The sequence below is a fragment of the Azolla caroliniana genome, unplaced genomic scaffold (genome assembly GCF_043228905.1).
Source record: "Azolla caroliniana isolate FFs.n. ecotype wild unplaced genomic scaffold, voAzoCaro1.0.p SCAF_16, whole genome shotgun sequence".
Lineage (NCBI taxonomy): Eukaryota > Viridiplantae > Streptophyta > Polypodiopsida > Salviniales > Salviniaceae > Azolla > Azolla caroliniana.
Window position 1 is genome coordinate 4,905,966 of NW_028230451.1, and position 25,141 is coordinate 4,931,106.

Genomic DNA, 25,141 nt, shown 5'->3' on the forward strand with positions numbered 1-25,141 from the left:
TAACAGGTCATGTAGGTAGAAATATAACTTTATTGCTATGTGAGGGTATTTAGGAGGTAGATGCTCCCTTTTATTCATGGGTAGGGATCATAATTGATGTAAGTGTGTGAAAGGAAATGTGGGGAAACCAATGGGCGCATGGGCGATTGAGAGAGTGCACACGGGGATCAAGGTGAGGGTGTGGCCTTCAAGGAGGCGTGTGGGCCTTCAAAGGGTGTGCATGCATTCAAAGGCCAAACCTTCATGAGTCTTGAGTTTGCTCGATTTCCCAAAGTCCTTCATTACAAACATTGTCTGGTTGACAAAACTTGAGTTTCTAAGCTTGGCATGGTAGATTTGACTGCCATCTTTCGAAATTGGTTTTTTGCTCGTATCTTTTTACTCACAACTCTGTTTCACGTTCGAGGAATTCTATCACGACTTGCATGGAGAGTCTTCTGCTAGAAATATGAGCCCTTTGGTGTGAAGTTTCGGAACTCCTTTTCCATCATTATTGCAATTAATCTCAAAGGTCTTAATGCTTGCACAATGAGATCACAACGTTTGCAAATTATGAACAAGACAAACGTTTCTTTGTCATCCTAATGTATTATGTATGTTTTTAACAATCTTTTTATATAGCTTTAAAACCTAAAACGAGAATGTCTGTCTTTCCATCCAAAACCTTCACACTATTGAGTGGTGAGAAAAATCACCGCAATGCTACATAATCCTAATTCCATTGAAAACAGGATTTGCATGTGGCACTTCATTGAGTGATTCATGAGAGGAAGTGAAAAGAAGTTGTGCCACATGCATTACGCAATCCAAGACTTCAACCTTGACACTATTAGAGAAGGAGATAATTTACCACACTCTATGTAAATTTCTTGTGTTTCCAAATGAGATTTGTATTGTGCACCTCGTGAGACTAGAACAAAAAAGGGTGTGTTGCCTATTGAACAACCCCCTTAAAGACTTTAACCTTTGCAATGTCAAAATGGCAAGAAAAATCACCACATTGTCTATCTATCTTACTTCATAGCATTCCCAAACAAGATTTGCATGTCTCACATCATCGAGAGAATCATGGGTCAAATAACTAAAAATCTTGCATTAACTTAACTTTTTGAAGGTAGGAGGTTGCACAACTAGTTGTCATAAAAATACTAGAAAGACACCACCGTTTTTCTGGATCTACACCAATACGACTCAAGATAGTGACGCTTATCTTTGAAGGCATAGTAATTTGTAAAATAGGAAATGAACCTTGTAAAGGCTACATATTTTTCCCAAAGTTCAAGGTTTTCGGGCTCATTAACACTCTCCACACATCTATCAGACACTCGAATTTATTTCTACGATTCACACTTTCTCGTTTATACTTTTTTCACATCCCCTTAGTAACTCGCATATACCACACCCTGGTGTAAAATACTTAGCATAAAAAACATGTAGAATACATATTCTAAGTATTCTACTATTATTCTAACCTCTCTTTTTTTAAATACTTAGAATACATATTTTATAGATAAAATACATTAAATACTTAGAATACGTGTAGAATACTTCTTAAAATTTTAAGTTTTTTTTTTCAATTTTTTTTTTTGAAATGATAAATAATTGTTAAATACGTAGAATATGTCATATTTTTAGAATACGTCAATTTTTTAAAAACGGCAATTCTAAAACGTAGAATACGTGTAGAATACTTCCGAGTACATATTCTAAAACGTACTCTAAACGTAGAATATGTGTAGAATACTTTTGAGTATTCTAAAACGTACTCTAGACGTAGAATACGTGTAGAATACTTCTAAGTATTCTAAAACGTACTCTAAACGTAGAATACACATTTTTTAACAACTATTATACCACATGTACATCTATATGCATGCACACATATTATTCACGTATTAACCTTTCTATACAAAAAAAAATATCCTACAGGAATCCTCATAAACACAAAAGTATTCCCTATTTGCAAAGTTTTAGGGCTTTTCCTTGGATTTGATTAATGTTTTTCACAAATCTACCCAAAAAGCAAGATGCCTCCATTGTGAAAACCACCACCCCCTTTCCATTGTAATATCCTAATTTAAACAACCAATTGTGAAGTAGCTCAAATTAGGAGCAAATGAGGTTCCACTTTAAGACTCCTTTCATCACTTGATCTCTCTTATATTGTACGTTCACATTTTGTTTTGAAATTTTATGCTATATCTTGTGTCACATACATATCTCATTGTAGTTAGTATTAATCAACTAATAAAATAGAAGAATGCATATGGACACTTACTGGGTGATATGTTTTACACAAAAACGTTACAACATATCCAACGTTCTTGTAAAATCTATAAGTCAAATGGGTTTAAACAATACTACCACGATGAAACCCAACATTAAGATTGTCCTCGTCTATTGCACATATACATGTCAAAGCCACATAGTGTCACAATGCATCTTTTTGTCAAGGTATCGTGTAGTTGTCAATTTTAAACCACTGCTGACTATGTAGACCAAGGCTTCCCTCAGTTGCCCTACAATAAGAATCCAATATGTATTAGCTAAAGGAATCATATCCACTTCATGGCAACGTTGTAATTGACTCATGAGATTATGGATTAATATGGATGTAAGTGTCATATGTCAGATCAGTATGATGAATAATGTTTCCCTTATAAGGAGGGGTGTTGGGATCAATGATTTACCTTGAAAACATCCATGTCTACTAACATGTAGTGCTTGGAGCAAAAGATCCATTGTATGAAAGATCCCCAAGGGAGATTTATGTAAAGCCTCTCCCAATTTTGCTTCAACTTGTTCTTGATTGGTTGTTTTAGAATCCAAATTATTGGTAGTTATCTAATTTTAAATTACTTTAATGGGTGGTTAGTTGCCTCCTAATGTCTCTTTCATTGAGTCATGTATGATGTCATGAAGGATTCTTTGGCACGTCCTCCATATGGCCTACAAAACCAATACAGGATGTTTGCATTTGCCATAGAAAACATTTTTTCGTACATGTGTCATTGATATATAAGGACATGTTTATGGTTAAAGTTTGTTCTTTATGTCATTCCCATGTAAAAGTACGAAGGCCAATATTATGGAGGTGACAATAATACATAAGAATTACAGATGTGGTGCCAACATTGCATTATGACAAGGCTTTCGGGATCAACAACTATCCACCACACAACGATGGCACTATGTGGAAACCAACCAGCACACATATTTAATGATGACGACAACAATTTTAAGTGTCTCATTAGTGACAACATTCAATAATCAATCTCATCGTTATAATCATTTAAAATGTATGAAACTCAATTTATTTTGGGCTATTACATAGATACTAAAACAATGTATCATTTGAACATCTCAGAAGTAACAAGACATTACATGCCTTGTTCATCATAGCTATTATATAAGAGTCTTTAAATGTCATGCAAATGATTGATTGGCTTTCGAGCTTTCAAGAAGTTACCTTATTGAAATTCTAAAATGGAAATATTTAATAATCACAGTAAATGTTGTAATTATTATTTGCAACATTAAGGTTTTGGATTTTGAGTTTCCAGGGAAAACTAAAGTATGAGCTCACAATGCCAACGAGTAACTCTATCACTAAGGAATGTTACAAGCTTAGGATTAGTGCAAAGCTAGTTCTCATGTAGTGTTTGGAAGATGCAGGGAGGCATATAGATTTACACGTATAATAGATATGCCCATACAAAGAAAATAAGGGATATCATGCATGTAAAAGGTCATTATTTATTGCAAGGATGAATACAATGCATGACAATATTGGATTGATCAAGAAGGTCGTAGAGGAAATAACAAATCATTGTGTTGGATCACAAGGTTAGAACATGGGGAATAAATGAATATATATCGGGGGACTTGGAACACAACCCTTAATATAATATGTGCCTTCGCAAATCATTAGAATGTTTATAGCAATTGATACATGAGACACACTGATTACCATGGATATGCCATGCACCTCTGTCAGTGTGTTGGAGTGGACTACAATCGAGGAATTTGATATGACCTTGAGGTTTATTACATATAACTTGTCCATATAACATGGACTCAAAGCCCTATTGTTAAAACATCCTTTAGAAATATTCATGGATAAATAACATTGTATCCTTTATATGGATATCACTCTAAACTCATACAAATATAAGGTAAAATTAAAACTAGTAAAAAAGAATTAAAAAAGAGCTTATGTCAAACTCAAATGATATGCTTCAAAGTCACGCGTGGACCCCCCCCCCCCCCCCCCCACTTGACGACGAAACGCAAACTATTCATGAATAATGGAGAATCTACCTCATAATCATGATGACAAATTGTGAACAATGGGGTAATGTACAAATACGTTCATAAACATCCTCTCACTCACTCACTCACTCTCTCTCTCTCACACTTTGTCTCGATGTCCAATGTGGTCCATGGTGGTCCATGCTTCACGTTAAGGCATTGTGATGGAGACGACGATGTGATGGGCGACCTTGGTGGTACACATGGGGAAGTTGTACATATGCCTAAACACTATTGGAGATACTGAATCTACCCCGATATCGGCTATCATCTACATTGCCACTTTGCTACACTAAATTTAGTGGGTTGGATTTTGGGCAATAATAAAATTTGTCTCCAGTGGCTCCAAACATTTCTTAGAGTTAGAGCCATGCCCCACTACGTTTAATTTCTTTATGCTAAATTTCAAATACACGTTAAAAACAATTGTTTTCGTGCTAGTTTATCCTCTGCAATACTAACATTTTTAGAGTCAAATTTTCACGAGAATTATGGATTTCAAGAGTATCAACAAGGATCTCGTTTTGTAGGGTAGCAATGAAACCCTCTACTTTATTTATGATCCTCATTTATGTCGCAAATTGATGTTTTGTGAGGCTAAATCTTTTAAACGTTTGCACTATCTTTCACTTTATATTTGAATCTTAGTGAGAGATGGCCTACTTCGCCAAGCAATGGTGTTCACACAAAGACATCTCTTTGCTCAACAAAACAACTGTCGTACTTAAGGCTTCCTAGGGTTCCATGGTCCATAGAGTGTAAGACTTGAATGTGAACACATGTTAAGAATATGTTGTGCAACCAATCAATAGATGTAGTTTTTTTTTTACTGACAACTTTGTCGTTTGCCTTTGTGGACCTCAGATTTGAGCAAGGAGAGACACACGAGGTCTTATTAAACAATCAAGTTGCATGCAAGTGGATCTTCGTTAGCTTTTAGTGACATAGATTTTACTTATTGAAACACATAAAATTTTATTGGATTAAATAAAGGCAAATATCTTGTTTAATTGACCAAAAAAGCACTAATTTTGATATTTGGTGGCCTCTAAGAAGCTTCCAAAGTGTATGAGTACGCATATAGTTTTACGAGTTTAGATATGGGAATGAATGGCAAGGGTCTCGAAGACATGAGTTATATGTATGTTCACCAATAGAAAAAATGGAAAACCAAGGCTGGTTGTCATAAGTAGTAAACTTAGGTTGTTGGGACAATGATAACTTTTGAAGTGTTTTGATTAGTCCAAGAAATAACATTTCTATCATATGAAATTTATACTATCAACACCGATTTCTGCCATATCCACAGGCCTCAACACTTGGGATGCAAATGTTTCATAAATTTTAGCTCATTATAATAAACTCAACCTCTCTCGTATCTATATGTCCGAAGGGTGCACCATTCAACAAATACTGATCAATGGTTTGAGCTTATGGGGTTGGCCACATTTGCAATAGGAAACATTACCCGAACACAAATGTTTCGAATTTGTCACCGCTAAGGTGGGTGGGGGGGAGAAACTGCACTTCTTCATTTTTTTTTGAGGAAGGAAGTTCCATCATTCATGAAATTCACGTGCAAATGTTCGAGCTTGTATGCGGTCAATAGTGTCGAGAGGGCCAATAGGGGTAGAGGGGGATTGGGCGGACGACAAAAGGATCGGTTTCACACGAGGGACTGTGGCGTCCGGACAAAAGGATTCGGACTCCGTCCCCGCCCACCCCGCCCCCTTCTCTTTGTACCGGCCCCGGGGGCCGACAGAAACATAAATGTAAGATATATATCTATAAATAAACAAATAAATTGAAAAGAAAATAAATCGATGTCATATTATATGTACATACATATATATGTGTCTATATATATATTATATATATATATATATGTATGTATTGTGATGACTCATGAGCGAGAAAATGATAGGAAAACCGTCCCCTGCCACGTGTACGATCTTCGGTGGTTCATCGCGCCACGTCAGCAGGCCCCGCCCCCGCGGCACTCGCCGTGTACGCGCGCTTTACCGCGCAATCAAGGACCCCCAAAAAATAATAAAAAAGAGACCGGGCTAAACGACAAAAAGCGCGACTCGTGCCACGCGGAAGCCGTTCATTGGCCCTAGGCGCCACGTCAACCGGGGCCTTTGTCTCTAACGGCGCGGTCACTTCGGGCCGCGTGACGTGACGTGACGTGACGGCGCAGCGCCGTCATCTCTCTCTCTCTCTCTCTCTCTCTCTCTCATTTAAAACCCTAACGTTTTTCTGTCTCCTGCTTTTCTTTCTCCTACTCACACTCGCCTTCGATTGATCTGCTTCTGTTTTTCTTTCTGCTGCTGCCTTCTTCTTCTTCTTCTTCTTCTTCTTCTTTCTCCCCGATCATGATGATGGCTTTTTAGAGCTCTTCGATCTGCACCCCATCCATCCATCCATCCATCCATCCATCCCTCAACAGTCTTTCTCCTCCACACATAATTTCTTGCAGAAAATCGTAGGCTCCCCCCCCCCCCCCCCTTCAGTCTTCTCTCCCTCTTCTTGCTCCCGCTCCAATCAAGGTAGTACCTTCCCTCGCTAATGTGTAAAATCAATATAAATAAATAAATACCTGCACATATACGCCTCTGTACCTCCTGCCTGCACTGATTTTCTTCTTTAATGTTGAAATCTCAACGGATTTCCTTTTCCTTTTCCTTTTCCTTTCTTCCTTATTCTTCTTCATCTCGATCATTTCTGCACGATATCTTGGGTTTTGGAGATTTCATGTCTTATCCAATTAGTTTTGCAAGTAAATACTTATACATACACACATATGTAGATGATACTATCTTTCGCCTTGTTTTTCTTTTTCTATCAGAGATTAAATCTTGTGACTCTCTGCACCAAGATCTTTCTTTTACTTCGTCCATCACAACACAATATACGTACATAGTGCAGTACGTGTACACATTGCACACACTCATACATATACATATACATATACATTTACATATTATACATATTATACATATACATATACATATACATATACATATACATATACATTAGAATTGTTTTGGCTGCATTCTCGATTATTTTCCGACCAATTATCTCAACATCAGATCCGATCTGTTACAGCTATATGTATTTATATTAAAATTTATATGTTCTGAAAATAATCTATCCGCTAATTGATCACCACATTTTAGGATCCGAACATACATCTAAATATTCAGACATACATATGTATACATGTAGAATGCATATATGTATCTATATTTGAAGTGTGATAAATTATTTGTTTTGATTAACCAAACAAATCCTTCTTGAAAATAAAATATACATCAATCCGTTAGCCGTAGATTCAGACACATTTAATATCAACAGACTCTTTTTTTCTATTTTTTCTTCGGTGATCAGTAATTCGACTGCAGTCTAATCCTGCGTCTATTTTTAGAGTAAAATATTGGGGTTTCAACTGTCTTGAGAAACTTTATAGATCTGCCTTATTGTGTCGGTGTGACGATAATATAATATCGTTCTACATGTATGAATATTTGGTGTATAATACAGCGCGTATAGATAGCTGCTCTAAAGGCAAACGTACAAACGCCGTCCATCAGCCATCTGTACGATAGATTTTCAGGCAAATTTACTGTTATCATTGCCATCACTGATTTATACGAGTATTTGTAGTCGTAGACGCTTTAATCTTGTGTGCATCTCTTACAACTGTAATATTGAGAACATTTCAAAATTCTTGGTAGTTTATGTGGCGTTGTATTCCATATCCTTGTTCATTGACTGGTTCTGGAGATGTTTATTATGATATGATAATTCGTAGCAGTTTGCAGGGATTATCATGTGAGCAGTTCAATAATTAGTTTTAATTCCTCTATAACTCCGCTTGCATTTTTTTTTGTTAGCTCATTTATTAACGGCAATTTTTGACGTGCAGATGAAAACGGATGGCAAGGAATGTGGAGGGTGAGAGGATTTGGATGGTTTCTCATACCATCTTCTCGATGTGTAAATCATTCACTTATTCAGTCATCACAATTCGTTGTCGTTCTGCGTCATCATATTCATCGGTCCTCATCTCATCAGAACGTAATTTGACGACGAGAGAGAGCACGCTTGGACGTATGCATGGACGGCATTCATGCATATAATCATGCGTGCTCTTTCGCGTGGTCAGATACTTTGTTTCTGTATTATTCCTCCATATCCCCACCTCACACACACACACACACACACACACACACACACACATTTTGTATATCCAACACATTGAAACAAGTCATGATCATGGATTATAGATAGCTTGATGAGCTTCCAAACAACAGTGGTATGGTGGCATGAGGGTTTCCCTTCGATTGCTTAAATGGTTTCTTCTCTATTTTGCACTGTATGTGGATTCTTTTTGTTTTTACCCGTTCATTGTTCATTTCGATCTCTAGGTGCGTAATGTAAATTGTCTTTGTTTATCACTTCTTTTGCTTCACTACGCTTTGCAGTGTATGCTCAGGGGAGCTTCTCTTAGATCTGAGGTTGGTCAGTTTGATTTGATTGCCAGAACATTCAAACGGTATGTGATCTATTCTTAGTCTTGAGATTGGTTTTACTTCACTGTGCACATGATTGATCCCTATTGTCTTCTTTTATTTGTTGTATTTGTAGTTTTATGCTCACAACGGTAAATTTGTCCTTAATTCTCTAGATTCCGGTCCCTATGCATATTCAATTTGTCCTTAATTCTCTTAATTTGTTATTATTATACTTTTGGTCTTAGCTTCAAGATCAGCATATTCAATTTGTGGTTATAATGATAGGAACTAATGATATTCTTTGATGAATCTAAGGTTACTGCTGTTACCTCTGGCTTTTTAAGAATGCCCTCTTCCTATCAGTCCGTAAAGTAAAATAAGCTACAGGAATAAATCAAATGCAACTGTCTCTTCTTGTGCTGTTGACATGTATTATTTGCTGTCTCTTTTGAGATTTTCTCAATCAACCAAGCATTTCAATGGTATTGGATCATGACTAGTGGAGTTCTGGGAGTTGGGTTTCCTCGCATTCAATTAGTCTTTCCAACTGTGTCTACTTTTCTAGAATTACTTTGCTTGAGGGTATTTGGGAGTATCTAGTTGACAATATCTGGGCACTTCTGCCTCTGCTGGTCATTGTATGATACTATTTCCCAGAACCTTAATTTCATCGTTCTTTTTAATGGCTTTGATTAAGTAAAGCCCAAATTGCTGTTGTTATAACCTTTGTACAATGTAGCTGTTTGTTTTGAGCCAACATTGCGTTAATGCAATGGAAACCTCGCCACCGGCTGTGATATTTTTCTACCAGTAGCATTCTTGTTACATTGATGGCCATTTGTCATTGTGATTGTTTTTATTCTACATTTGTTTTTGGGTTTTGGATTGAACATAATAGGTTTGAGAACCCGATTTAATAATGGATGAGATGTATACAACCTGGTAGGTTGCAACCCAACACATACTATATGGAAAACATGTAATTTTGAAAAAAAAGTTTTATAAGTCATGTGGTCTGCTTGTGAGAGGAGGTAGTGACCCAAAAAGATGAAGTAAACAAGTTTTAATGGAATAAACCATCTAATTGTGGCTTCCCATGTTCATCTTATATAGTGGAAATACTATGGAGTAACTGCTCTATGAAATACTTTGTTACAGCTACTCTTTAAACTGTCCACTTAATGTCTCTGAAAGTTTTGTTTTAAAATTTAACCGAGCGATTGGATTTCAAGCCCTTGATAGATTGAGATGCATTAATGGGTTGATTATATTTGCAAGGATGAATTTTTAACCAACATGGTTTAAATTGTTTGCAATGAATTACTTTGTCAATAGTGGCGGGTACATTTTTTATTTCTCAAATTATAACCCTGATGCATGGCAGCCAATATATATTTAAATACTGCCATAGAAGGGACTGTAAAAGAAATCTACTGCTAGGGTAACCCTCCTATATTCACAACACCAGATATTCATATTGGTTGTGTTGAGGGATAGTTCTAGAGATTGTTTTAGGAGTATGTTTTGGCTTGAATTGTTGTAAGAGGATATTGTATTCGAGGCTGGTTTGATAGAGTAGTGCAATACTGAAAGTTCCTTAAGTATATATAATCTCCAAGGTGTGTTCTCAAGGGATTGGACATGGTGAGGTATATATAGTCTCCGAGATTTGGTAATGGTATGGCCTATGTGCCTTGTAACTTGATGTCATTGATAATGTTTTGCTCATATTTTTGGGATTAGGTGGTGTGTTGTAATGTGCTAAGTATTGATTCTTTGGGCTTTCAAGTTCAGGCAAGCTTTTAGTAGAGGCTTTTGAACATCAAGGTATAGCTTTGGCCTAGAGGTTCAGGAATTAGCCTTCTACTTCATTTTTCCTGAATGGTGGTGAAAGGAAGTCTTTTGGTTCTAGGTTGAAGTGTATAAACTTTGTTTTGGTTGATTAACTTGAGACCACTCTAGGGCATGTAGATGTTTATGTGGTATTTGCACGAATTTGTCTTTGAAAATTATGAAACGATATTTGTTGTAGGCAACCCTTGTTGGAAGTCTCTATGTTGGGATCTAACAGATGTTTAACAGATGTTCTACCTTGTTCCATTCGTGTTTTTTGGTGAGGTGAAAGTCATAGAAGTTTGAATTTTGAGGTTATTGTTGTTGAACAAGCCATCACTTGTGTATTAGAAACCTTCTCCCACTTTTGTGCTCCATCACTTTGAGGTGCTATGTTTGGTGATAGTTAGTGTGTGGACCAATGTTGGAGTACTATGGAGTGTTTGTGCAAATTTGATCGGATGATCTTGTGAATTTTGATATTGGTAAATATAACCTATAACAACATCATGACAACCGATGGATGTTGTATTTGTGTTAACATATAGGTCAGGAAACCTAGACATGATGATAGTTGCACCGTAGATTATTGTCCCAAAAGTCAAAGTTCCTCTAAGAAAGGAGAGTGAGGCATGTGACATTGCCAAGGCAGTGATGCCTTCCAAGTGGAATGGCCGATAAGAAAGGTGTAAATAAAAAATGCTTGAATGCCACCGTAGGATTTCGATGTAATAGAAGGTGAACCTCCATGTATCAATATGCATTATTACCTTAATTATAGATTCCAAATATATTGTGTCCATTTCTATGCTTGAATATAGGTGTTTTTAGTTCTCCAAAATAGTTTTGGGTGAAAGAGAAAGAAACTAAGATGGAGATGATGATTGATAAATATCGTTTTAAGGTCCACTTTGAGATCAACAATGACCTATGAGACAAGCCCTAGCCCATGGTGAGGATCGAACTTGGGTAACAATGCCAAAAGAGGGGCAACATGATCCATGACTTCTTCACCTTCATGATTGAATCATTTTAATGAAGTAGAAGTGTTCTTTGAAATGTTTGGAATGCATATTTTAATCTAACTTCATTTTAAAAATGTCTTTATGCTATCGTGCTATACTCTAGGTGCTGTAAATATTGTATTCATTACTGCTTAGATCACAAGCATCATCTTTATTAGCTATAATTTTATATGACTCCCTCCATATTCTATTGAATGCTAATTTTGTGACGGATGGGATTTCATTGTTGTAAAAACATGTGTTGTGACTCGTGAGCATACCATTTTTATAACCATGTAAAAGGAGCATTTAGTGAAGGTTGTAAAGTGCAAATAGGTTAGGTAATTTGTAAAATGACTTTACTTGGCTTAGCTATTTCATTGTGTTTTAACTTCATTAGAATGCTTGTACCAATTCGTGTAAACACTTTATCAAAGTACATTATTAATTTGGCGATGGTTTGGATCTTTATTTGGCCTTAAATTGAAGCTCAAGCTATAGCTGTCATGATTATGACAAGCTCGTACCTTTGATAACAACTTTGTCTCATCTTAATTGCTTGGATGATATATGTAGGATATCATTGGTATGATGCAAGGGGTTCCCATAGCAATTGGTCTTGTGGAACTAACTCATCAAGGATGATATGTTGAACCCTTTCCTCAAATTTCTTTGATATAAGTTTATGATTATGTTTTAGTTTGCAATTTGTTATAGTTTGTATCTACAATACGTACTATGAGTATAATCTTTAGTAAATTGGTTGTGTTCAAACTAGGAGAACAAACCTTATGTGGTTTGCAATTGTATTATGTTAAAGGAAACACCATATGACATGGTTTATAATATTGTGGTACATGAATCTATAATTTTATTATACTTGAAAATATGGCCATTGGTTTTAAGTTTTACAATATTTTGTAGATTGTAGTGTGTTTTTACTAGTTCAGTACTACTTGGGTACAATAGAGGAAAACATATAATATAATTTAGTGCGAACAATTTACTATAAGCTACATAAGGGAATTTTCAATACTATGTTTGCACCATGGTGTACTACGAGGTGGTTATTCAATTATATTATATTAGTATTATTTGGGTACTCTCGGAGGAAACATGATACAATATTATTAATTGGGTGATGTATACTTATAGGATGCAAAATATTAATATCATTTAATACTAGATGTGTTTTTTTTCCCCCCAAAAAAACACTCATTCCATTAGTTATAACATTTTACATATGAGATTAATATATACAAATCCTTATTGGGGCGCGATAGGTGCATCTTATATGGATGCCCACTGACTCAATATAGGGGGAGGTCGACCATTGCTGGATGAAGGCTAATCGTTGTCTTTAAACTCCATCGGAGTCGCCCTTGAGGCCATCATATTGGCTTTTTAGCGTGGCTACAACTTCATTCCATATCTCTTGCATTAACACTATTGGTTGAACGGTTTGGTTGGAGAAGATCCGTCTACACCGTTGTTTCCATAGAGTCCAAAGAGTTATTGGGCTGACCCATTCCAACACAACTTGAGATTTGACATTGATAGGAGTTGAGTGGACATTGTCGATGGTGGATAAAAAAACCTCTTGTGCTTTTATCACCAAAGCCATCCCCTCCTCTTGATGCTCGTATCTGTCAAGTGGGGCTTGCCATGATAGCCAACATATATTTCCCCACTTGATTAAGCCTTGCACCTGGCATAATTGCAATAAACGGGTGTCAAGATTCGAACTCTTGACATAACCATGTTATAATCGAGTGTTATGTGTTAACCACACATCTAGTATATAATCATGTATATACTTCCTCATTGTAGGTTTTAGCTAGAATCATGTGCATAATTTCTCCCTTGTATTATTAACACTTGGCACATGCATGCGTACCTACTACCTACATGCTCTATTGTATCACATGCATGCAACAGGTATGCATGCCACTTAGTATAAATAGTTGAGTTCACGTTGAAGGAATTCAAGGTGAACAACGCCAGTCATGGACATATCAATCTAGTATTCCCATTTCGCCCATCCTCTCTCATTGATCTTCATCTCTATATTTATGCTCTTGTGTCATTCCCCGTCTTAAGTTCCTCGTGTCATCGCTCCGTCATAGCCTCATCATCCGTGCTCCATCTTAGTCCGCGCTTGGTGTGTCCGTGACAACGGGCAACCCCCTACCATATTCGATGGGACTCTGGGCAGTCCCATGAAGCGTGTCGGATTGATTCTATTGCATTTGGGCATGCTACACAATTAGGAGAGCTAAGGTTCTCACTCTGCCATGCACCAACCGGTAGTGACCTATGTATTAATAGCCATTGGAAAGTGGTGATTCGTTGTGCGTGTTGTTGTTTCCAGATTTTTTTCCAAAATTTGGTGATAATTGTGTGAGGAACGTGATATGTGTGCTAGACCTTTGCAACAGTTGGCTCTCAGGCGGTTTGAGCAGCTAGAATATGGCGACCCAATCTAGTTGTGAATTGAAAGAAAGGGATGGGTTTGCTTCCTTGCCCCGCATAAGGATCATGCCATGTCCATTGCAAAGAGTCCCAACTAACCTTACGTAGCCATGTGTTTTCGTGAGTACATATGTGTCAATCTGGTTGTACTTTGATAGGATCAAGATCTGCAATCCATTTATGCCAAGTATACGCTAGTACTTGAATTGCCTTATTCTGTGTTGGTGTCTCATTGTCTTGCAATTCAGAGCTTGTGATACTATCTGGTGTTTCCCTACCTCTAGGGATCAAAGAGCCCTCCTCCTTGTAGCCTATCCATTTCTCTATTGTCGTCCTTTGATTAGCAGCTTCCCTAATCCGTAGAGCGTTAATGATTTAAGATCTCATAGCCCATCCACCCCTGATTCCATGGAGTATGTTGGCTTGGTCTTGTATTGTCAATAACATAAACCGTCTCCAACATTCTATGCTTTTTCCTGGACCCTCCGCAATGTATCCCCATGACAACCCCTTTCTTGATCCAATTAGTTGATTAGATTCATCTCTGATACATGGGTTCCATAGGATATGTTGACTGAGCCAAGCAGTTTCAGAGTTAGGTTGATCGCACTTGAGCCCTTGTCTAATGTCACACCACGCCTTCCACATGGATGCACTGAATCTATCCTCCAATTGGCGGGAGAAACTAGGTTTGAGCTCCATGTTTAGAATCCATCCAATTTGGGGGTCTCAATTGGCCCTTTTTTTTTGTTTAAAGTAAGTGAAACGAGTACTAGATGTGTTGTACTATAACTTAAGAAACATACACACATAAGTTAATATAAATCTTAAAACATATATAGCCTTGTTTCATGTAGACTTTGTTATATGTGTGTTGGAACAAACTTTGAAGGTTATTGATGTAATAACCAATACAAATTTATTCAGATTTAAACAATTTGATTAAATCAAAAGATTGATCCCCACTAAATTTGTAACATACGTCGATTTCCTTAAGGACATATTTTCCCCTATGGTTTCTACTATTGAGCATTTATAGGAGCCAAGTTTGTATACTCAATGTATGGTTTCTTTTCATAGAATGGTATGATATTTGTTGCTCAGAGATAAGGCAAATCTAGCAATGCAAGCATATTGCAAGATTTTGAAGCTTGATGTGTCAACCTTGTCTCGAAGGAGCATAGCATCAACTTTGAATACATGTATGATGTCGATGAACACATAAATATGTGTAGACTATGCATGTGTATGGCACTTTTCCAAACTTGCATTGAGTTGGGAAGCCCATCAAGCTAGTCACTAGAGATTGCAAGATTGTATGAGGAAAGATATCATACATATTAAAATCAAATTTTAAAAAGTAAATATATAAATATTTTCCAATCCACTAAGGAATTGAACCCTCTTTGTATGAATTTCAAAATATTCAATTTGAAGGGAAATATTGTAATACAGTTTGATATTGTCTTAAAGCTACTATTAGTTACATTACATCAGAAGTTACAAACTATGTAGAACTTGACAATAATTAGTACCTTTCTCTTTGACTAGGTTAAGGAAGATATAAAAATGTAGGAAAAAAACACAATACTAATAAAAACTCAAAGCAAAGCTCGTTTCTATTTGCAACAAAATAGTATTTAGGAGGAGCAAGGTCATATGTGAAATGCATGGTTTAGGTCCTAGGATATGGTTTGGGATTCATGTGTAGTTTGCAATATGGGATCAATTTAGAGCTATAAAAGTGCAAATGATATGCCTATTATTTCTAACTCGTTAGCATAACCTGGTAAATATATTCTAAGCCAACTATAATGACCTAATCCAACTATCTATATTAACTCGATAAGAATATGTTTGAGTCTAATATTTGTTGACCCAACATGTACTTGGATAACTAGTTGCATACCATATTCAATATATGGTATTCTAAAATGTGGGTGTGACTTTAGGTAAGTAGCATTATCATCCTTTAGCATGAGTCGACTTTTCATTGCCCTCCATACTCCAAGATCAATTGGAAATCCAATGTTAACCTCTTTAAAATGGTTAAGTGTCCTTAAGCACTCCTAATAAATCATTATATTATAAATCATTATATTAGCTCGATGATTAGCTTTTTAGTCATTTTGTATGGTTTTTTTTGTTATTTCCATTTTAGTTTTTACAAGCTTTTGATTTAAATCTTCATTTGCATTTAAGTTCATACTTCTCTCCCACAATCAAGAGAAGAAGTATTTAAGAGAGTGAAAGGAATTGAAAGATTCCTTAGGAAGTTTCGAGTAGTAAAGATTAAGTGATTGATGCTTTAACTTCTTTTCATCTCTTGGTCGGAAAAATTCTTTTCGGGAAAAGGGATTCGGGTTGTGGGTTTGGGAGATTTCTTATCATGAATCACCTTTGCATAGAATGCTTGGGCAAAGGTCTCATGTATTACCTTTGTGTAACAAGCTCAAGGAATTCTATCTAAGACCTCAATGGAAACTTTATTTAAGGCAGAGTATATTTTGGGTAAAAACACCAAGGGCTCTTGTATGTCACGTATGCTTCATCAATCTTGTCCTCAAATTCTTCGTCTTTGGATCTTGATTAGAAGTGTGAATTTGATGAAGTTTTATTTGATTTCAAAAGAAACTCAATCATCCTCAAATATCAAATCTTCCTCTTCTACAAAACAATATTGAATCCTTTGCTCATGTTTTTTATTTTTATTTTATTTTATTTTTCCAAAAAACCTTTGCTCATGTATTGAACCACATGAATAATACATACGAATGATTTAACTATCGAATAAAAGAAGCATAACATTGGAGGAGTTTGCAAATGGAGGTTGTGATTGGCATTCCAAGAATTTCAATATATTGCACTTTAATATTTAAACTTTTTTGCAAGTGGGATGTGGGTTACAATATATTCATTGGGTTAAAGATGTGTTAGAATTTGGGTTATATTCATTGGATTAAAGATGTGATAGAATCTAATAATTGGGTTGGAACCCACTAACCTAGTTATTGTAATCAGACCCGAGGGTGGATTAATACACAAAACCATGTGAATCTAGCTTGAGTATTATACGCCAATCTAACCAACCATTTTCTAGGTTAGAATATATGGGTTAAATTACAATGGTTAAGGTAGAAAATATGGATTAGATGTAGATAGCTAGGTTAGAATATATTAACTAGTTTAGAAATAACAATACTATGATTTGCATTTTTTCAACGTCTACATTGATTGGATGGTGTAGATTGCACACTAATCCTGAACCATACTCTAAACCGTTCATTTCATAGATCACATTGCTACCCCTATTTATCATTTTGTTGCAGATATATGTGAAGCCAAAGCAAAGAATAGTATCCTTTAAAGTTTAAACTATACCCACCCACCAACATAAACAAGTTAAAGCCACCAACAAGTCTCAATAAGTGGTTTCAATAGCAAGTGTCAACATTGAATTGTATGCCATAAACATTATTAGTGCATTGCAAGATTTCCAAAACTCTAAAGATGAGAGACACTATGTAAAGTGCATCCTCCACACTATACCATCTCACATGCAATATTCATAGGAAATTATTTTCAACTGTTTTGCACTATAGCTTCCCAAGTTTAGACGATGGATCCTTGTCTCTCATTTTGAGTTGTATTGCATTCCCTCAAGTTTTCAAAAACATTATTTTAAGAAAGCTTTCCTCAAGGATGAAAATGAAAATGGTCCTACCAAAGAAAAAGTTGTCAAAGCACAAGTTTCAATATTTCCATGGAATTTATTGTTTTGAAAATCGCCAATTCAACCATGGGTTCAACTTGTTATAGGACTAAAGCATGCCAACACACTATTACTCTTTTCATTTAGAAAATTGCCAGAAATTAACATGAAATAATAGCCAAACATTAAAACTTAGATAAAACAATAGGGCCATTACACGGAAAACTATGCAAACTTCAAAGCAAATAATATTATTCTTGGAATGTTATGTCAAGGTTATTACGAAGTAAGAATATGATTGGTGTAGAACATGATCTGTAGGAATATGACTGGAACATTATATGGCATCTCCCAACTCAACCAAGAAACAACTATCCAATCGAGTGAAACTATTAGAGCAATATCTTAAACAATGTGTACATCAATGTTATCACCTAAATAGTTCCATCACATTCATATGCTTGTCGAGCACACTAAGGTAATAATACCTATCAAACAAATACAAAAGAAGGGTAAGGACTTCTACTAGTATTGAGAATATACTTACTGACACATTCAATACTAGCACTATAGTAAGTACTAACACAACGACAACAATGACATTGTATTGATTGATACAATTGTAATAGAAACTAGCATTTAGTAGATAAGAATACTACCACATAGTACCAAAACAAGAGTGACCGTATGCGAGCTAAATATTGGAACAACACCAAACATGTGTGTCCACATGTTACATACAATCAGAAAAGAATTGATGCTAATATTTGACACATCATTAGTCCAAAATCTAGCGAAGATCTATTATTAGTGCATAGACCATCAAGAATTTTTTAAAGACGTGATAACAAAAGATCATAGTACACTCCAAGTTTCTTAATTAATATATGTCTATCACAATTGTGTAGATAATGAACTAAATGTTTTAATCTCTCTTTTTATCTATAATAATCTATTAACCTATCAAATGTAAACCTATAATGAAATTCTTCATCAACGCACTACTAGTTAACACAATAATATCTATCTATCGTTCAATAAAACAATCTATTAAACCTTTAATTTAATACATTGTCTCTATAACCACTCTATTAATCTATAAATGTATGACATTACCAATCCTTCTAAATAAATTAATCTATTGACATTACACTAGCATTTCAATAAGATTAATCTATTAATAAACTTAATGTTTTAATTCGCCCTACTGATCTATTGAATACATTAATAGTTAGGCAATTTGAGAGCGAGAGAGAGAGATTCTATAGTGAAAGAAACATTTTTACGAGTGTGTGGGGTTTAACAAGTGACTAATGATGTTCAAGGATTTTACTAATATATGTATACTATGACTCTAAGAGAAATTGCATAGAGAATAGGTCAAGGTTCAAAGTATATTGGGAATGCATATTGGAATGTAATTGAAGATGATGCATACCCAAAGAGAGAGAGAGAGAGAGAGAGAGAGAGAGAGAGAGAGAGACTAGTGCATAGAAGAAGGATTCCAAGCCAGTGTGGTCTCCCTGATGTGATAATACTGCAACTCACATGATTCTTATAATGATGGGTTTTGACCTTTATCAAGTCCTCTAAGTCACATGATTCTTATGATGATGGATTTTGATCTTTATCAAGTCCTCTCTTTTCTTTGAAAGCGTAAAGAAAGGAGAAGATGTTTGGATGATGCCCCAATGAAGTTGAAGATGATTACAAAATATGAGGTGACAAAATATGTTCATAGTTGGACATTGTGATTAATGCACACAACAAAGAGAAAATTGAGATCAATGTAAAGAAACTTTGAAAATATCTCCCTAGGAAATTGTATACACAAATTGTCTGAATTCTTTCCCTCCGAGCTTTTCTTTTCATCTCACGCTAGAAGAGATAACTCCCTCCTCTTTCGGACCTCCTTTCTTCTCTTTACTTCCTCCTCCCACATCTCTAAGTTTACCGGAGAGTCAATCCACCTGTAAATCAATAATAAAACAAAAATTCAACACTTTTATGGATCATTCAAAACTATATCATAAAGATTTGGTAGATTTGACTAAGAAGGGAAAACACCAAAATACCCTACTTTGCCAGGAATTTAACAAAACAATACCCCTAAGTTTTCCAAAAATGCCAAAATACACCTTTGCAGTACAAAAGTTTTGCTACTAAGCACTGCACAGGGTATTTTGAAGAGTTGAGGATACCTGCTAATAGATATTTTAGAGGTGCCCTGCTTATTGGCCGCACAATCTCAAATGTTTTAAATTCTCTAGTGAAAAGAAAGAGAAAAGAAAGTGGCATCTTTTGCTGAGCTCTTTTCATATGTACAATGAAGACAGATGTGTAAGCAATCTCAAATGTTTTAAATTCTCTAGTGAAAAGAAAGAGAAAAGAGAGGCATCTTTTGCTGAGCTATTTTCATATTTACAAAGAAGACAGATGAGTAAACTTTGGTGGGTTTTTAGCTCAATGTCTCCGATTATTTGTATTCGGTCAATACAATGTATTTCTTGGTCGAAAACCTTGAAGATCCACACTACAAGTGGCATAATTAGAATTGCCATGTTTACCACAACAAATGATGAAATGTCAGAAACTTAAAAATGTTTGATGGATAGATAGATATCTTTTCAACATCCACAGGAGACCAGACCAATTGTGATCTATGAGATGGGGCCTGGCCCATGGCAAGGATCAAGCTTGGATTCTCTCAATTTTATGACTCTTTTGATGCTATGGCATATGGCATAAACCATCAACGGCCACATAGAGAGAGAAACAGAGAGATTTTGTCATCGTCCTCAGTGGTCAAATATGCCTATGAAACTGAAGGAATACATTTTCATGTAGTGTGTGAAGTTGGTAAGTCACTGACAAACGTCCAAGAATTTTGTTAATGAGTCTTGCATTGCGAGCCATAAACGTCCAAGAATTTTGGTAATGAACATTGCAATTGGGGGGGGGGGGGGGGGGGGGGGGGGGAAGGGGGAGAGAAAAGTATGGAAAGACAAACCGAAAGAATTTGCAGCTTTCACCAATCATAGCTGCCTTCCTTTTCTGGAACTTCTCATAGAAGGGGTGAGAATGAGCACAAACCCAGAAACGTAAACCTTTGTTCGGGCCTCTAGATTTAACTGTCTTTAAAACCGCTTCACGTGAACATAAACAACTTGGAGCTTCTAACATGTGAAATATACTCTCTTCGCACATCTCTTGTACAGTATCTGGGAAACTCTTCTTCAACCCTGCATTGAAATGCTGATTAGGAATTGTTTGTCCGTTCTTTGATTCCTCAGCAACAAAGCTCATTACAAGTTGAATGTCCTGATTCAAACCATCTACATTTCCACTCATCTTTCCCAATTGATCAAGGATATTTGCACAGCTGCTGCTTTTCGATATTTTGTTATCTTTTACGAAGGCTTCGTTACTCTCTTCTACACAAGTGCTTTCATCTCTACCTGATTCAAGATCTTTCTTTTGAGAGTTGCTTATCTGAATATTGGGTACAAGTTCCTGAGGCAGAATCTCCCTACTTTTTGTGTGGCTATCATCATTGATTAGTAAATTCACATATCCACATCGTGCACTGGTGACTTTTGAATGTTTATCCCCACATGTTGCTAAGGTAGAGCCATGGTTGTCTTTCTCCTCCTTCAAACTGTCTAAGGTTTTGCATTGGTTATCCACCTCTCTTACAGCACTTCGTGTTCTAACTGAAGGTTGCATAAGACTGGCTGAAGCACATACAATTTTCTTTTTCTTTTTGTCGGCCTGTGCCTTCTTTTTCTGTTCTTTTGTAAGACGAGGTTCATCAACCCATCTGTAAAACCAATACTAATTTATGTCATTACTAAAGAGTCATTAAAATTAAAAGCATCAAAGAAAAATTTCCATTAGATAATTTTCATTAAGGAGTCTTAATAAACAAGCAAAGCATGAAACAAAAATCTAAATAATCATAATCCAAGTGCAAACTGTAAGCAACCCTCAATGATAATGCGGTAGCAGGAATATTCTGAATAGAGAATTCAAACCAAAGCAAGCCCAATAGGAAAAAGACTATAGAAAGTCTATTTTGAATTTAAGTCTTCTCTTTCTCTTTCTCTTCAAAAATTTTGGCCATCTTGCTTTTGTCCATCATGTTCAAGATCATATAGGAAAGAAGTCAGAACTCAAAAAGCCTGAAAAGATGGGCTTCAAATAATACAATTCTAGGGGCAAAGCTCAGATGTTGTGGAATCCAAAGAAGGAAGAGATATGCTATAACAAAGAGATGTTTCCTAATGAAGATTTTGTCAAAGATGATGAATAAACAAGTGACTAGCAATTTCCTTCAACTACATTGCCTAATTCTTCTACCCCAATAGATACATGGTACGCCTGGTTTTCTTGTGGAAGAGTATCCTATCCCATCTCATCTCAGCCTCCATTTACAACTCATAATGCTAAACTTGATACAGCAAAAGGATTGCAGGGTCTTCTTTTTGGTACTAAACCAGTAAGAACTATCCGTGGCATCATACAAAATGAAATGTCCTCCACACATAATATCACACATTACCCTCCAGAGTCCATACAACTAACTGAAGGTGAAAAAGTTCTTTGTTCATGATTTCATCTTAAGATTTGATTATTTGTTATGAACAGTCCAATCATTCGAGTTAAGCATAAATATCCTCCACCTATTCAAGTTTTCTTCTTTAGAATGGATATTCTTAGCCATTACATTATTTAGAGTGTAAAATCTGATAATGTCCCGCTCATAATTTGTGTTGCAGTGGCATGTGTCCACTGTCTACACAGACACACACCCTTCTAAAGATCATATACATGTGTGTATACATACATACATACATACATACATACATACATACAAGCATGCATGCATGCAAAGAGATATATACATGTGCATTCATATATGCATACAAAAAATATGTATTATAGATGTATGCACACCATACATTGGATATGCATTTGTTGAGGCATTCATCTGAGGATTGAAAAGAAATGGCTTACTTGAAGAATCTGCAGTAGTTCTTCTTTTTCTTGCCGAAGAAGACAAACCGCCGGCAGCAGAGGTAACGAAGCCCTTTGTTCTCGCTCCGCGGGCCAACCACCTTCAATACTGCTACCAAGCCACACTCACAACACTCTACAGGTGGTTTAGCAATGTCGTCCTCTCCTCCATCTCCTCCTCCTCCTTCCATTTCTTCTTCTTCCATTTCTTCAAATAATTCTGATTGTGAAACCTGGGACAAAACACTCCTCCTCCTCCAACCATAGTATTAACCATACGTGCATTCGCATTCGAGATTGTTTCAATCATTCGAGTATGGTAAACACCCTCGATGTATGGTAAATATGTACGATACTTTTGTATTTTTTTTATTATAAGGTAAAAAGTGTAAAAGAAAACATATAAGAATGTTTTGACAACATACGCATTCTTTTTTCATTCGTATGAGAAAGAATGTTTGCTCATGCATTCGATTATATTACGTAATACGTACTATGCCTCCAAACTATGTACAGTCTAGTACCATGTGGCCCCTTGGACACGTGGCAACACGAGAGAGTTCGAGAAGGCTCGATTGGCTGGGGCCTCGAGGCCCCGGACATGGAGCTCTCACTGCCCCACAACCAAATTTTCAACGCAAAACAATACACACGGGACCAACACATACAAGCCCTCTGGACTCCGTGTTGTCCTCCGGACATGGAGCTCTCACTGCCCCACAACCAAATTTTCAACGCAAAACAATACACACGGAACCAACACATACAAGCCCCTCTTGACTCCATGTTGTTGGCTACCATCCTGTCGTACTTCATAGCCTGTTGGGCTCATGTGCCTTAGTTTCCTAGGCAACATGCATACATGTCATGTTTGAAAACCCCGCTAGGAGCCATGCTTGGAACATCTTCCTCGCGAACGCTTTGCCAACACGTGAGGATGAATCTGAGCCAGTGGCTTCTGATCATCGGGTCATCCTCTCCCTTCCCAACACGTCAAGATGAAGTGGCTCAATGCTTAATTTGGTCATCTCGTCATTGCGTATTTGTTGCATGTATTTGCAAAATGCCTTACCACTTGCCACTTGAGCCAATTTGCTAATTTGGACACGTGGGCAATACTTTTTCCTTACAATAATACACATTGTATTGTCAATACTAGGCGAGGATTGTGTCTTACCATGCATCCAAATTCGATTAAGTCAATACATGCCATTAAATAAGCTTCGATGCCTACTTTGTCTTGCCATTGCATTCATAACAATTTGGTTAAATGACATGTCTTTCCGTAAACATCTACCAAACTACTAAATAGAATCAATTGAACTAGTTACCGTAAACCAAATAGAACCAATTATACAATTACTTTGAGACTTGTTAGGAGTGAGAAAATCAATCATTTATATCATTTCCCACAACAAACATTATCAAAACACTTTTATGGCTCAAAAATTAAACTAATTTTACGGGATACTTATTGCCAATGATTTGCATTCACACAACTGAAAATACAATGGGTGCTTTGATGCCTCGTTTGGTATTGAGTAGAATGCAAGGTAAGTTGTTGGAATTGACAATGTGGATGACAGGAGGGATTGAAGTCCAACGTGTATGGATGAATGCAATTTGCTTGATCAGAGAAGATGATGATTTCATGATTTGGTGCAACATATGGCACATGTAACATGAGCATCTATATCTCTTCCCAACACATGATACGTTGATAGAATAAGTTCACACTCGTGATGCCACACACACACACACACACATCTGCACACATAATGTTGTTGCTCTAACAAATGCCACAAATCACAACAAATGTGTGTCAAGGACACAAATGGGTTCTTGGGATGAATGGCAATTCAAGAACTTTTGTGCTCCATATCGGTGGGTAAGCAATCATATTCTGTAACACACCATAAATCTTGCGACGCAATTACACTACATATATTTGCGATGATGCATAATGGTGTTCGCGATTTTGTTTTGTTTTGTTTGTGTAACAACATAGAAAGAATGAGAAACACTACATATATGCAGGAGGTCTCTAGTTGAATACATGCACACTTGATTTTGGTATCTATTTAGCTCGAAACTCAAGAAAATCAATTGATGTTTGCAGTTTTATAAGAGTAGTGATCAAACATGTTGTTTCCAGCTCAAGCATTCTAAGACCATTGATTGTCCAAAAATCAACTAGGAAAAAGGGGGTCTTTTGGGATTATGGAAGTATATTGTCCGAAAATTGTGCATGTGTGTTTTATGTTGGGAAGGGGGGG

The 25,141-nt window shown here is 36.3% G+C and overlaps 1 protein-coding gene and 1 long non-coding RNA gene across 2 annotated transcripts; one reads left to right on the forward strand and one right to left on the reverse strand.

The window, feature by feature from the left end:
- The first annotated feature begins 6,601 nt into the window (after positions 1-6,601).
- LOC147853708 (uncharacterized) lies at positions 6,602-9,635 on the forward strand. The gene is made up of 2 exons (XR_015531197.1): positions 6,602-6,860; positions 8,240-9,635. It is a non-coding gene; the product is annotated as an uncharacterized LOC147853708 (long non-coding RNA).
- A 10,070-nt stretch (positions 9,636-19,705) lies between these two features.
- Positions 19,706-23,107, reverse strand: LOC147853709 (uncharacterized). Its single transcript, XM_087331859.1, has 3 exons — positions 22,866-23,107; positions 20,860-21,669; positions 19,706-19,819 (listed from the first exon to the last, which is right to left on the reverse strand). Exons 1-3 carry the CDS (start codon positions 23,069-23,071, stop codon positions 19,723-19,725), a joined length of 1,113 nt encoding a protein of 370 aa, XP_087187985.1. The 5' UTR covers positions 23,072-23,107; the 3' UTR covers positions 19,706-19,722.
- Between the last annotated feature and the right edge of the window lie 2,034 nt (positions 23,108-25,141).